Genomic DNA, 12,730 nt, shown 5'->3' on the forward strand with positions numbered 1-12,730 from the left:
TTTATTTTTTGCATCTAAGTTGCTTTTCCTACATGCTTTTTCTAGTTAGAAGCTCGAAGTTTAAATTTTCCCTCTAAGATAGGTACCTGAATTGAGAGGAGTGCTGATCTAAGTCTTGTATTTAAGAAAAGGAGAATGTGGAAAGAACACTTAATGATATGTGCTCCTGGCCTGTGGCTTCCTGCCATTTGCTTACTAGTTTTAGGCTGGTATCTGTCAGGAGGGACTCTGACCTCTAGCCTTCAGCTTGATTCATACTAGATTCCCCCCTCCTGATTTCTTTCTGTAAACTTTACATTCCATATATGCTATTGCTCATAAGGTTGGCTATGGGATCCCATTCTGACCTTGCTCCTTACCTCTGTGTTCACAGAGCTGTTCTAATTGTTGTGTGGGAAACAGCAAAACTAGACAAGCCAGTTGATAGCAAATATCCTGGGCTATTTTTGGTAATCTGTATGTTTACATGTTGGGTCCTGCCATTAGCATATTATTATTGGCATTCTTAATGTTAATTTTAATGCATGTCCCCCAACTTCCTTTGGCGTTGGTCACAGTATTAACTATACCCTCACTGGTTTTTTTGATGTGGAGATTTCTTCAAAGGGCAAAGGGCTATTTACCTGCTACACTTTAATTTTGTGTTTGTGGGACGGTATGGTTAAAGTAGATTGCTAAAACCACCCAAGTTTTAAACGCGTGGGATCTCCAATACATTTGCTTCTGTAAGTAGTTTGGAGAGGAGAGGAGAGGAAGCATGGCAGGGTATCTCTCAAACTGGTTTTGCCATTTGAGGAAATGTGTATGTAACCACAATCCATAATTAAAGTTAATTAAGCTTTAACCTACAGCAGGAACATATTTTGAAAATGTACCAATTTATTTTAAAAAGAAGGTTTTCTTTAATGTTTATATCCCAGGATATTGAAAGATACATGTAAAAGTAGTACAATAAATTAATTTCAGACTACTTCACTAGGCTACATTATGCTAAATACTTTCAGCATTTATGTGAAAGAAAAGGAAACTCAGACTGCCTGGGCTAAAACAAAAAACACTGAAAGGCTTAAAGGGGGAAAGGTTATTTCAATGAATTTTTGTTCTTGATGCACGAGATAAGAAAATGTGACTAATACATTGCTGTATTGTTGTGTTCTGAGTGTATTTGGGTAACTTTTCCCTGAAACAAGTTGATAACTCCTGGAAAAGGTCACTGTTTCCTTGTTCATAAAACTTGAAACAAACTAGAGTGGTAGGATGGAAAGGGGATTGGAAGTTTTGCCAGAATAGAGACTTATTACAGTGGTGGAGAGAAGGCAGCTTTGCATGAAGATACAAAACATTCTTGAAACTTCTTAGGAAGGTTCTTTCATCTTAATGGTCATTTAGTTGGAGTAATGATCAGTGTAACTGTTCCTTATAATTATTCTCTAATGTTGACAAGAAACTGTCAGTATTTAAATTGCTTTTTTAACTTGCAGGTTTCTCAGGACTCTTGTGGAAACTCTAATTTTATACTAAGAAACACTAAGTGCCTGTGCACTTGAGTTGGTTGGTTACCTTGCAGTTGGAGCAATCTTGCCTGGCTATGTGATTTCTCTTCGTAAACATAAAGGAAGCAAATGGTATTCAGTAGCTTTGGCAACATGTGCATTTTTTTTGTCAAAGTCTGAATACAAGAAAGGCTTGTTGGGCTCAATAGGTGCAGTTCTAGATTTCTAAGACCTGCACATACATTGCTTTTCTGAAGGGAGCATCTCAGTGGAAGTAATGTTCTGAAGAACAGATATGAAAGATGGGTCCCTTTGTTTATGCCCATATGTGCTTAAGACATGACAGGTGTCATAGATAACATTAGGTGAACTTTTTCATTCAGAGTTATTAATATCTACATCAAAACTGTGATCCACATGCCCTTAAAATACTGATTAAATTTAGCTTATCAGTCTAATCTGTTTCAGGAGCCGCTGTTTATCTATGTGTTTGTGTACTGTGTTTCAGTGGGATCAAAGAACATAAAAATCCAAATTAAAGTAATTGTTTGATCTCTTGACCTAAAATAAAGTGGGTTTATTTTTTGTGATTTGAAACACAAATCACAAATCTTCGATCAGGTTTGATACTAAGCCATACCAGGCTTCTACCTGCCTTCTATGAAGTAGCAGTACTGGACAAACGTCACTTACAAGTTGTTGTTGTTGCAGGACTTGAAAGACTCAGCTGTTGTTACTGAGACAACTCCTGAAACATGGTGGATTACTATGAAGTTCTGGGAGTGCAGAAGCATGCCTCAGCAGAGGATATCAAAAAAGCGTGAGTGTCACTGATATATATATATATATAAAAAATGGATTTTAAGGAACAGATAAAATGGCATGGTTTCTGGAGTCACACTCTTGTCCTCCCATATTCTTTTGCAAATTCCTGCACGTGCTACTTTTATCAACTCAGATGTTTGAACTGTGCTCTTGGATGATTGCAAAACACATCAACCTAAGTGCAAGCTTAGCTTTGCCTCTCTAAATAAGTAGTTATGAATACTTTGCCTAAATAAGTAGTTATGAATACTTTGCCTAAAATGTTTCATTTGAGGATAGGAATTGTGTGCAGGTGTAGCTGTCAAAGAAGGCATTGATATTAGCATGTCACAGTCAGTTTATTCTTGGAGCTTTATGAACCTTGAACGTACCAGATCCTTCTTGATGCTTCCCATGATTGGTTGGAGTACCGAATAATTATAGAGCTCTAAGGAGAAGCCCACAGCAGAGATCTTTTGGAATGTTTTGCTTAGGTCTAGCAGATGTTGATCATCAGAAATGCACAGGAATAATTTCAGAGTAAGTATAGAACACCAAACCTACTTTCTTCTTTAAAACATATCTGAGTAGGTGGTTCTTTGTGTACCTGCAGAATCTGTTGATACCAGACTAGATGCAAGATACAAAGCACCAGGAATTTCTAAGTACTTCCATCCCTGACAGCTTGTTTGAAACATTGTGTTTATCTGTATAGCATATTCCATTATTTCAGAGTAAAATATATTTTGTTTTCCTTCCGCTCAGGTACCGTAAATTGGCACTAAAATGGCACCCTGATAAAAATCCAGACAATAAAGATGAGGCAGAACAGCAATTTAAGCAAGTAGCCGAAGCCTATGAAGTTTTGTCAGATGGTAGGTATTTTAAAAGGGCTCTTGAACTGCCTGTCTCTATTCTGGGTATCAGAATGAAAATGTTGATATATGATGCTTTGAAGGGATATTGTAATTTTGGTTCACCATCCAACTTGACTACTTCCTTTTCAAATGAAAGAGAAAGAAGCTTGTGGATCAGACAGAATAAGCAGAAATTTTGAAACAAAAATTTCAGGATCTCCCTAGATGAGTAACCAAACTACTAGAAGTTGAAATTTAATGTCTGCCAGAAATTTCTGTAGAGACATCTGTGAATACCAAGATTAATTTTATCTTATCAGGTGAGGCCAGTGTTACTATCAGTATAGGGGTATTACTGTGTTTATCCTATAAAAGTTAGGCTAGACCAACTCTAAAGTATGCACTGTTGGGCCTACTGCTTCTAGTTTTTGTAACAGTAAGCTAGTCTTGACAAAGCCCAAGCATACTGTAAACCTTGCTGAAAATTTGGATTTCATTTGGGTGAGTTCTGTAAATTCAGTCAACTGTGATACTAAAGATAGTGTTTATTTTGAATTGTTCTGAATGAGGTGTTTAGCCTGACCCATGTAATGCAGGAATGCAGTTTACAGTTCACCCATGTCTTTTTGCTTGCAGGGTATCATTAACTTCTGCCAGTGTTCTGACAAAAGCAGCCTGAATCATAACAAAGTGATTTAAGCTACTTTGATAATTTTCCTCTGTAATTGACTGCAGCTGTCTATATGCTATTTCTGAAGTGTCCTTGATTTCACCTGAGACAGCGAGCATGGGAAAGCTATATTTAAAGCACTAGTGGCATCTAGATTACCTCTCATAGTTCAGCCTGATTTATCAAGCTGCAGTCTTGCAGACTGTGTTTCTTTGCTTGGTTTTGATACTTAATTGACAGGGGAGAAACAGAACTTAATTTATCATTAGTTCATTGTATACTTGTCTTTTAGAGTACTTTATCCTTCTTAAACTAATTTTTTTGAGCAGGATAAAAATAGGATACTGGTCTGGTTGTTATACAGATCTCTAAGTTCTTTGGAAACAGTACACTGCTGGAATTTTAGAACATCTTCTAAAAGTGCTGCCAGTGTTTGGATCTAGACCAAATCCTAAGTTACTGGTGTCTTAACAATCATTTGTGCAGCAGGGATACCAGAATCCTGAGCCCAGTGGTTGAGAGGCAGTCAAACGTTCTGCAAACTTAATGAAATTTTCTGACACCATTACAGGCTTGAATGATGACAGATTTTTGGCAGAAGAATAATTTTGTAAGGGATTAATTACATAAGCAAAGAATACTGAAATTGGGTGATCATTGAACATGCTTCCCTGGTGGGAAACCTTGTGGTATCAAAAATGTAACATTTTTCAAGATGAATTTTCGGCTTACAAAGGTCATCCTTGCTGTTTGCTGCTTGTGACAGTTTATCTGCCTTCCTGCTTTGTTCTTAATTTGATGAGTAGGGTAGCCTCCTTTCTTTAAAAACTGCTTTCTAAAAAGGCAGTACAGATAGTGTATCAAGCTTTGGGGATTTGTCTGCTTGTGAACCTATTGCAAGCTCCTATTATTAGAGATATGATAACCATTATATAAAATTTTAATTCCTGGTGGTCAGAAATATTTTAGTTTCCAGCATCTGTTTGAGGTAACTGCGTGTTCTTTCTGTTTAAGTTTTAAAAACTTCTTTCACTGAAGAGATTCCAGTGGGAAAAGCGTGATATTATTTAGAGACTAAAATCAAATGCCCTGACTGGTTTTTGACTGGTACTTCCACACCAGTGCAAGCAAAGTAAGCTGACTGTCTGCTTCTTTTAGCCGTTCAGGTTTCCTTCCAGTACCAAAGTGCCATCTGATCTTGTGCAGTAATGTAGAGTTCATTTTTCTCCTCTTTCTCATGAATACTGTAAAGCTGGTCTGCAGTGAAATTAATAGTCATTCCATGCCTTCTAAGATAATAGAGAGCAAGCAGTTTGAGTCACATCCTTCCATGGCATTTTGTAATATCACTTCAATTCTCCATTATTAAGCTAGAAGTAGTGGTTGTACTTAATTTTAGGGGTTTTGCAGTCACTCATATAAACACTGTTCTTCCGTTCTCATAACTCTCCCACAATGGGCTTGGTCTTATGCAATAAAAGGAAAGGAGGCAATGGTCAAGGTTTGCAAGTGGGACAGAAGGAAGGGAATGCTTGAGCACTGAACTGTTCTCCAGAGAGACTGTAGAATCTTCTCTTGGAAATTGATACCATCAGGGTTTTATTCAGGCAAGATGTGACCAGCTTCATTATTAGACTTGTGTGGAGGAGCAGGTTGAAGTCCAGAGGTCCTTCACAGCCTTTAAGCTTTTCATGGTACCTGTGCAAAGAAGAAAACTGCCATATTCTTCTGCCATTCTCTTCTTAAAGGCAGCCTTCCATGTGAAGTTTGTCCTTGCACCAAACTTTTTCTGATAGAACCACAGCTTCTTAACTCAATGGTAGTAAGTCTGAAATTTAGTACCTGTTCTTTCTGAATTTAATTTGCTTTGACAATCCTTTTTAAAAATGTTCAGCAGTGACATGCCAGAACTTTCTTAAATAAACTAGCTTTGAGAAGATGTTTAACTTAGGATACCAGTTAACTGTTCTTATTTTTCCACAAAACCAACGAACCTGTTTACTGACATGATGTACAACTTCTCCTTGTAGCTAAAAAACGTGACATCTATGACAGATACGGAAAAGAAGGCCTAATAAATGGAGGTGGAGGTATGTTGACAACCAGCAGTTCCCTGCTTTCTCTATTTTCTACAGCTTTCTTTTCAAGACAGCAATCTGGAAATGCCTGTACCAAGGCCTAAAATTCAGTCTTTTGAAAATTGAGATTACAATTGTTTTACAGTTTTTCTAGTTATTATAAAAGATATTACTGTTATCTGAAAGCAGAGAATTATAAAAAGTAATGAAGTAATGTGTGTACTTAACTTGTATGATACCTGAAAGAGAAATTTTGGAAATTGTTCATATTTGTAGACTATTCAAGTACCCTATTGGCCTGAACTTTCATGTTAGTAAGATTGTGTGAAGGTAACTGAAACGGAACCTTTTTGTTGTAGGTGGAAATCATCACGATAATCCGTTTGATTTTGGATTTACATTCCGCAACCCAGATGATGTCTTTAGGGAGTTTTTTGGTGGAAGGGATCCCTTTTCATTTGACTTCTTCGGTAAGTGATCCACTGGTTTTAGTTACGTGTATCTAAGGTGTGGCTAAAACTTTATTCTTACAAAACAAATGTAGCTAATGTAGTTGTATTAGAAATAGCTCTGAAAATGAGGCAAACAACTGGTATTTTGTATTATATTTGAAATGTTTCTTTCATACCTGTTTCTTGGTTAACTTTATAGTACAGGACAGATATGGCTTGCCAATTCAGATTTGGTTTGCCAAAGCATAAAATGATGACTGCAGTGTCTCTTAAGTTGGAAGGAAGTAATATTCAAAAGAAAAAGTGCATACTGGAATTTCCTCTCGAGAATTTGAGCAGGTTAACTTTGTTGGATTTCTCTCTTTTGATCTGTAAATAAATTCAAAGATAAGACTTTGAGAGCTTCTGAACTGGACAGGTTAACTATAACTGTTAGACCTTAACTCTCAGTGTGAACTTGTGTCATAGCAGGACTGATTTTCTTCTGTCGGAATAAGAGCAGTTACGTACATAATCTAGACACTCTCCCAAATTCATGTCACTTGTTTGCTTGGGGTGTAGAGCCCCTAAAGACTCAGACGAAATATTTCTTGAGGCCTGGATTCTTCATTTAGGAAGCATTCATTAAAGGAAGCAATATGGGATAAAAGTTGTCAAAGTAATCTTTTTACCCTCATGCTGAAGGTCTTCTGACTTGTGACGTTGCTTGTTCTAGTGAAGGTCTTTTCAGAGGTGCTGGAATTCTTACACAATCTCTCTGTGTATGTTCTGCTCAGCAAAATGCTGACCTGTAAAGCAGAACAGATTGTGTGTTCAGTATTTACTGTGAGAAAGTTCCATGCTGAAAACTGCAAGAAGTGTACTTGAAAAACAAAGCTTTCTTCCTGTTCAGTATGTAGATATTGATTAATCTCTATAATAATGTATGTAAATGTTTCAATATTTTTAAAAGTAATTTATTATCCTTGGCAGCATTAAGGGATAATTCAACTCAGATTTTAATTATATCTTTCTCTGGTTTGCTATTTCAGGATCATCAGCTGCTAGATGACTAATGAAGGATTAGAAAAGGGGTTGAAGGGCTAGAGGTTGAATGCAACAGAATGCTAGTTGATGAATTAGATGAGTATCTAGAAGAAGAATTTGGTAGAAGATAAGCTGGTGAATTTGGACAATTGGATCCAGTGGGAAATAGCTGGAAGTAGGAAAGGGCAGTTTGGAGGAGGCATCTAGCAAAGTACTGATGAGTGAAATGGGGTCTGAAGCGGGTAGATGCAACTTCTTCACTGCCTGCAGTGGAATAAGGATTTTAAGAAGTACTAGACAAGGGTTTCAGTTTAGATGAGTGATCTCAGAACTGGTTAGGACACATCTGGAGTACTGAGTCCACTTCTGGGCTCCCCAGTAAACGAAACAGAGCTACTGGATAGAGTCCAGTGAAAGGCCACTAAGATAATTACAGGACTGGAGCTTCTCTGACCTGAAGAACAGGTTGAGAGAATTGCTGGAATTGTTCAGTACAGAGGAAGCTCAGGGTGAGAGTCTCATCAGGGGATTGGGAAGGGAGTGGCGAGATGAGAGGCAGTGACCACAAATGGAAGCACAGGAGACTGTGGTTGAACCTAAGGTAGCTCAACTGTACTGTGAGGGTAACAATGTTGGAGCAGGTTGTCCAGAGAGGTGGTGGAATCTCCACGTTTGGAGATAGTCAGAAGGCATCTGGAGTGGTCCTGGAAATCCCACTGTAGCTGATCCTGTTTGAGCAGGGGATTGGATCAGATGAACTCTAGAGGTCCCTGTTAAACTCAGTTGTTTTGGGATTGAGTGGTAGAAAACCTGGAAAAATCTGAGCAAAATGTTCAGTAGGAAGCTGGTGTGGAGGAGCTGAGAGTGTTCAGTTCTTTTGTTTATTTTTTCATTTAAAATAAAATCCAAATAGTTGATTCTAAATCAAATATCTCTGTAGTAAATTGCATAGATGAGACATGTTCTAGCTACCAGTGGGACACTGACATAGGCTCTGTTTGGTTTTGATTGTATTTACTTCATCAGCACTAGCAGAAGCTTTAACTTGCTGTCTCTGAAAATGTCAGTATTCATGATTAACCTTAAAGCCATGAAGTTTAGTTCTGCTGTTAAATAAATGATGGGCTTAAAGAAAGCTGAGGCCTTACCTTTTGGCTTCCTTAGAAGGGAGGCTGTACAGCACAGTGCACAGAGCTATCCAGCTTATCAAGTGGAGGTACCACTGCTGCCAGTGTTTTCATGGGATACTGCAACTGCAGTAGCCCCTCCTGTAGAGGCAGTGATATGTCTTGCCTTGGGGCATCAGTGGACTTAACATTCCTCTGCAGTCTCCCCCTGCTTAACGCCAGATTTATTTATTCATTCAAAAGCAGGTTATCTACTTCATGTGTTGATGACTCTTATTGTCGGCTCTAAGATAAGAGTACTGAGCACTGGCTCTGCTTCTTGCCACGGTTCTGGCAGTGTCAGCAGTGTTTCATGCACTCTGATTAATGAAAACTAATCGTTCCTAAGCTGCCTCTCTACTTTATGTGGATGGTTGCAGTGTCAGTGACCAGAGTCCTAAAACCCTCTATTAAGCTTTGGATTTTGAGCATAAGCTCTTGACATTTTTCTAGTCAGAAGGCTTCAAAGTGAGCACTTTTTTTTTTCCCCAAGATGCTTAAGACATTCTCTAACATGGGTAATTGTGACTCCAAACGATTTTTTTGGGCAGATTTTTATAAAAAGTATTTGCAGTGGTCTTTGCACATACGTTAATGTTTAAGATAGTACAACGTAAAAATGTGTGCTTTGAGCTGAATGTAGTGCATTTTAGAATGCCAAAAGCAAGCATGTATAGCATGAATATTTGTATTGGTGAACTAGAGCCCTTTGTAGATTTTGCTGTGTTGAAACACTAGTGGAACAGTTCTGTCCTGAATAATAAGCTAAATTATCTTCTAAAAATGAGGAGTTTTCAACTTGGTGATGAGTTTTCTGTAGAACTAGTAACTTCTTAAGGAGCTACTCAGGTTATAATTGATATTCTAAGCAACTAAATAAGGACTGAGGTCATGTTTTCTAAAAATGTGCACTGGTGGAATCAAAGATGAAATTGAATAAATACTTTAAAACATTTGTACTTTTTATACAGTTTGAAGTGGCACATAGTGAAGCCCACAGAATGCAGGTGGGACTCTCTATATCCTGATTGTCATTGAGTATGTAAAGAGCAGCATTCATATGCATAATTCCTGTAAATTTATGGATGTGAAGAATTTCTAAAATTGTGCTATGAATCGAGTATGTTCAACGCCACTGAGCTATACTGCACTGTTATTGCAGTTACAGAAAGTTTTCTTTATAAACAGAGGCATCTTTATTCATCTGTAGAAAATGACAGAATGTATGAAGACCTCTTGGTGATTTTAAACTGCTGAGTCCCCTCAGACTTTTCCAGTGAAAATCTGTAATACTGTTGGAGACAGCTCTGAAAACTTCAAAATGGAGCAAAGTTAATGTTACGTGCTGCGTGTTGCACTGGAGACAGTCACAGTTTTTTTGCTGTTTTTTTCAGGCAAATCCTTTGTATTAGTAGGGGTACATGAAGGCAAGTGCTTTTAAAAGCTTGATCTGATACTATGACAGATGGTTAATTCTTACTCTTTGAGAGTTTTGGCCTTGCTTTTTGTGACATGGTTACAGCTGAGTGTGTACTCCTGGTGAGCTCTCCTAGGATTAGTATTTAGCCTCTGACCTACAACTGGGTGGTGATTCTTACGACAGGAAGAAAAGTTGGTGCTTCCTAGGCAGCACTGCACTTTGCATTGCGAAGTAGTGCCTTGGTATAGCAGTGTCTGGTGACCTGGTGTTCAGTCTGTCCCATACACTTCTGGCTCTCTGACTGTTCTTTGACATTGTAACTCACTGTTTGCTCTTAATGTAGGGATTGGTTTCTCATTTCAGTATACTGAAACTTTTATACTTAAATTATATCCTACTCGATTTATATATAGTGCTTGCCTTGATATGGTTTATTTGTGTTCCATGTAGTGTTTTTGTTTGTATTTTACTTGTAAACTTTTCAAAGACCTTCTTCTGTACTTTAACAGTTCACAGGAGGGAAGGATTCCAGTGTTAACCACTGGTAGTGGAGGTGTATTGATGAAAGACTGCTGCTTCAGGCTGAGGAACAGAAATTGATGTGTTTTGGTGTAGGCTGGGCTCTGTTTCTGGGCTGTTAAAGAATTGACTTGGTTTTGTTTTAGAGGCTTTTCGGAGTCTCACTTCAAGAGTGGGTTCTGTGTTGGAAGGTGTTTACCAGTGAGGAGTTACTTTGAAAGATGGAGTTGGTCTAACAAGATCCTAGCATTACCCAACAAAAACTCCTTAGGGAGTTGTCCTGGGGTGATGTTATGGAGCCGCTTTATTCCTTACCCGTCCGCTCAGTGCCCGAGGACGCTGTGCCTTTAAGACGGGCCCGGGGCGGGGCCGGAGCCGGGAGCCGCGGGGGCGTTGAGCGGCTCAGCCCGGGGGCTCCCGGCTCTGGGCAGGGCTGGGGAGGGATCGCGCCGGGAGCGCTGGGCTGCTTTTTGGCTTCCTTTGTGTTCCAGCTAGCTGGGAAAAGGTTCTGTTGGGTTTGTGGTTTTTTCTTGTTCTTTTTTCCCCTTTCTTTCCCCTTGCCTCACTGCCTCCCTTCCCTCCTCGCCGGTCCGGGGAGCCTGCGGGGGTGGCCCCGGCTGGCCCAAGCCCACGTGTCTGTTCCCTCTCTGGGAATTCGTTGTATTTTGAGGGGTTTTTTTTATCCTGTTCTACCCTGTTTTGTTCGTGTGTTAATAAACAGTTTGATTTCTTTTTCCCACTTTCACTCCTTGTGACCCATTTGTCTCACTGACTGAGGAAAAGGGGAGGAACACTCATTCCGGAGTGTTTCCTCCTGAAGTTTTGTCTCAAAAACCGAGACAGGAGTTAATTCATTTTTTTGTAGACTTGAAGCTGCATACACACCCTAAACCATCTCAGCTGTCACCAGGTTTATCTATGATGCCTGAGTAATTTGTGTGTGGGCTAGAAAATACAACTCGGGGCCTAGAGCAGACCAGGATTGTCCAGCAGCAGTGTCTACAAGCTTGACAGGACGTTTCAGGGCATTTCAAACTGTTTTAAGTGCCTGTATGTCTAGTTAAATGAATCCCACAAGGAACCAGGCTTTTCCCTCTGGTAGAATGTGTTACTAATGTGACATGATAAATTGCTCCTGGTGAATGCCCTCTCTAGACTTTGATGTCCAAGAGAAGTCTGTCTGTGGAGTATCCTTAAACATTGTAGTCTTGACAGTTTAGCTGTGGTTCCTAAACATTTTAGTTTTCTCAACATACATTTGGAGATGGTAATATATAAATGACTTAAAGGTTTTTCTCAGATTGTCAAGTAGAATTCATGATGTACTTTAATCTAAATTTAATACCAGATAATGCATATTAACCCATATGCATTCTATGGAGTTTTTCCTTGAGAATTCTGGTTACCTGGTTTATGTGATATTTAAAAATCTATACTCTTGGAAATGAAAGGTAAAATCAAACAACACTTTTATACAGCTAGTTAGATATAAATATTTGTCACAGAAAATGTCAACTAGCTAGTTATCTGGTATGTAGCTCGGTTCCATCAAAGGACAGATTTACTTTAGATTGACTACTGTAATATTGATTACATAAAAAGAAGCAGGACTCTTCTGGAAAAGTACAGTGAGTTGCTTCTAGTATCCAGGCAAAAGAGACTTAACCTGACAAGGAAGAGGAAATTTTATGTGCAGTAATCATTGCAAACTCCACATGATACGTGTTTTAGAACGTTTTTCCTGAATGGGGCAGCTTCATTACTTGTCTCAAGGACAGAAAGTTGTCTTGCTGTGGCAAAAGATTCACATAAGAATCAGATCATGCTTTTAATTCACATGCTATCCCATTTCTGATAATTGATTGTTTAAATGTTCTAATGCAGAATGTATTTGTTAGTAAAATGGGTTATTAAAACTGAAAATGGAGGTGGCTTTCAGTTAAAGCTGTCTTGAGCAGCAGTGTTGTCTTGGTAATTAATCTTTTTGTTGACGTAAATTTGCAGCTTTTGGTGCAATTTATGAAGTGCTCACAGATTTGCATGTGCATTCATTGCTTTGGTATGAAGGTACAGTTTTATTTCACCACCAGTCTTAGATCAGAATTATCCACTGAATGGTCCAAATCTCACTAGGAATTTTTCAGAAATAACTTGATAGGTTCAAAGAGGGATTTTTGAAACACAGGAATTGTCTCACCCAGACAGCATTATCACATAGGAGTAGGTAGTGCTGTGGCTCCATGGC

The 12,730-nt window shown here is 38.7% G+C and overlaps 1 protein-coding gene across 4 annotated transcripts in view; it reads left to right on the forward strand.

Moving 5' to 3' along the window:
* Window positions 1-2,204: 2,204 nt before the first annotated feature.
* The window catches only part of DNAJB6 (DnaJ heat shock protein family (Hsp40) member B6), a 53,582-nt gene continuing 43,056 nt past the window's right edge, over window positions 2,205-12,730 (forward strand). For all 4 annotated transcript variants that reach the window (XM_017728910.1, XM_017728912.1, XM_008629656.2 and 1 more), the window contains exons 1-4: window positions 2,205-2,313; window positions 3,063-3,172; window positions 5,855-5,914; window positions 6,262-6,372. In XM_017728910.1, the coding sequence (XP_017584399.1) occupies window positions 2,249-2,313; window positions 3,063-3,172; window positions 5,855-5,914; window positions 6,262-6,372 (346 nt within the window). In that variant the 5' untranslated portion in view covers window positions 2,205-2,248. The remainder of the gene's footprint in view (window positions 2,314-3,062; window positions 3,173-5,854; window positions 5,915-6,261; window positions 6,373-12,730) is intronic.

Source organism: Corvus brachyrhynchos, unplaced genomic scaffold (genome assembly GCF_000691975.1).
Source record: "Corvus brachyrhynchos isolate BGI_N302 unplaced genomic scaffold, ASM69197v1 scaffold52, whole genome shotgun sequence".
NCBI lineage: Eukaryota > Metazoa > Chordata > Aves > Passeriformes > Corvidae > Corvus > Corvus brachyrhynchos.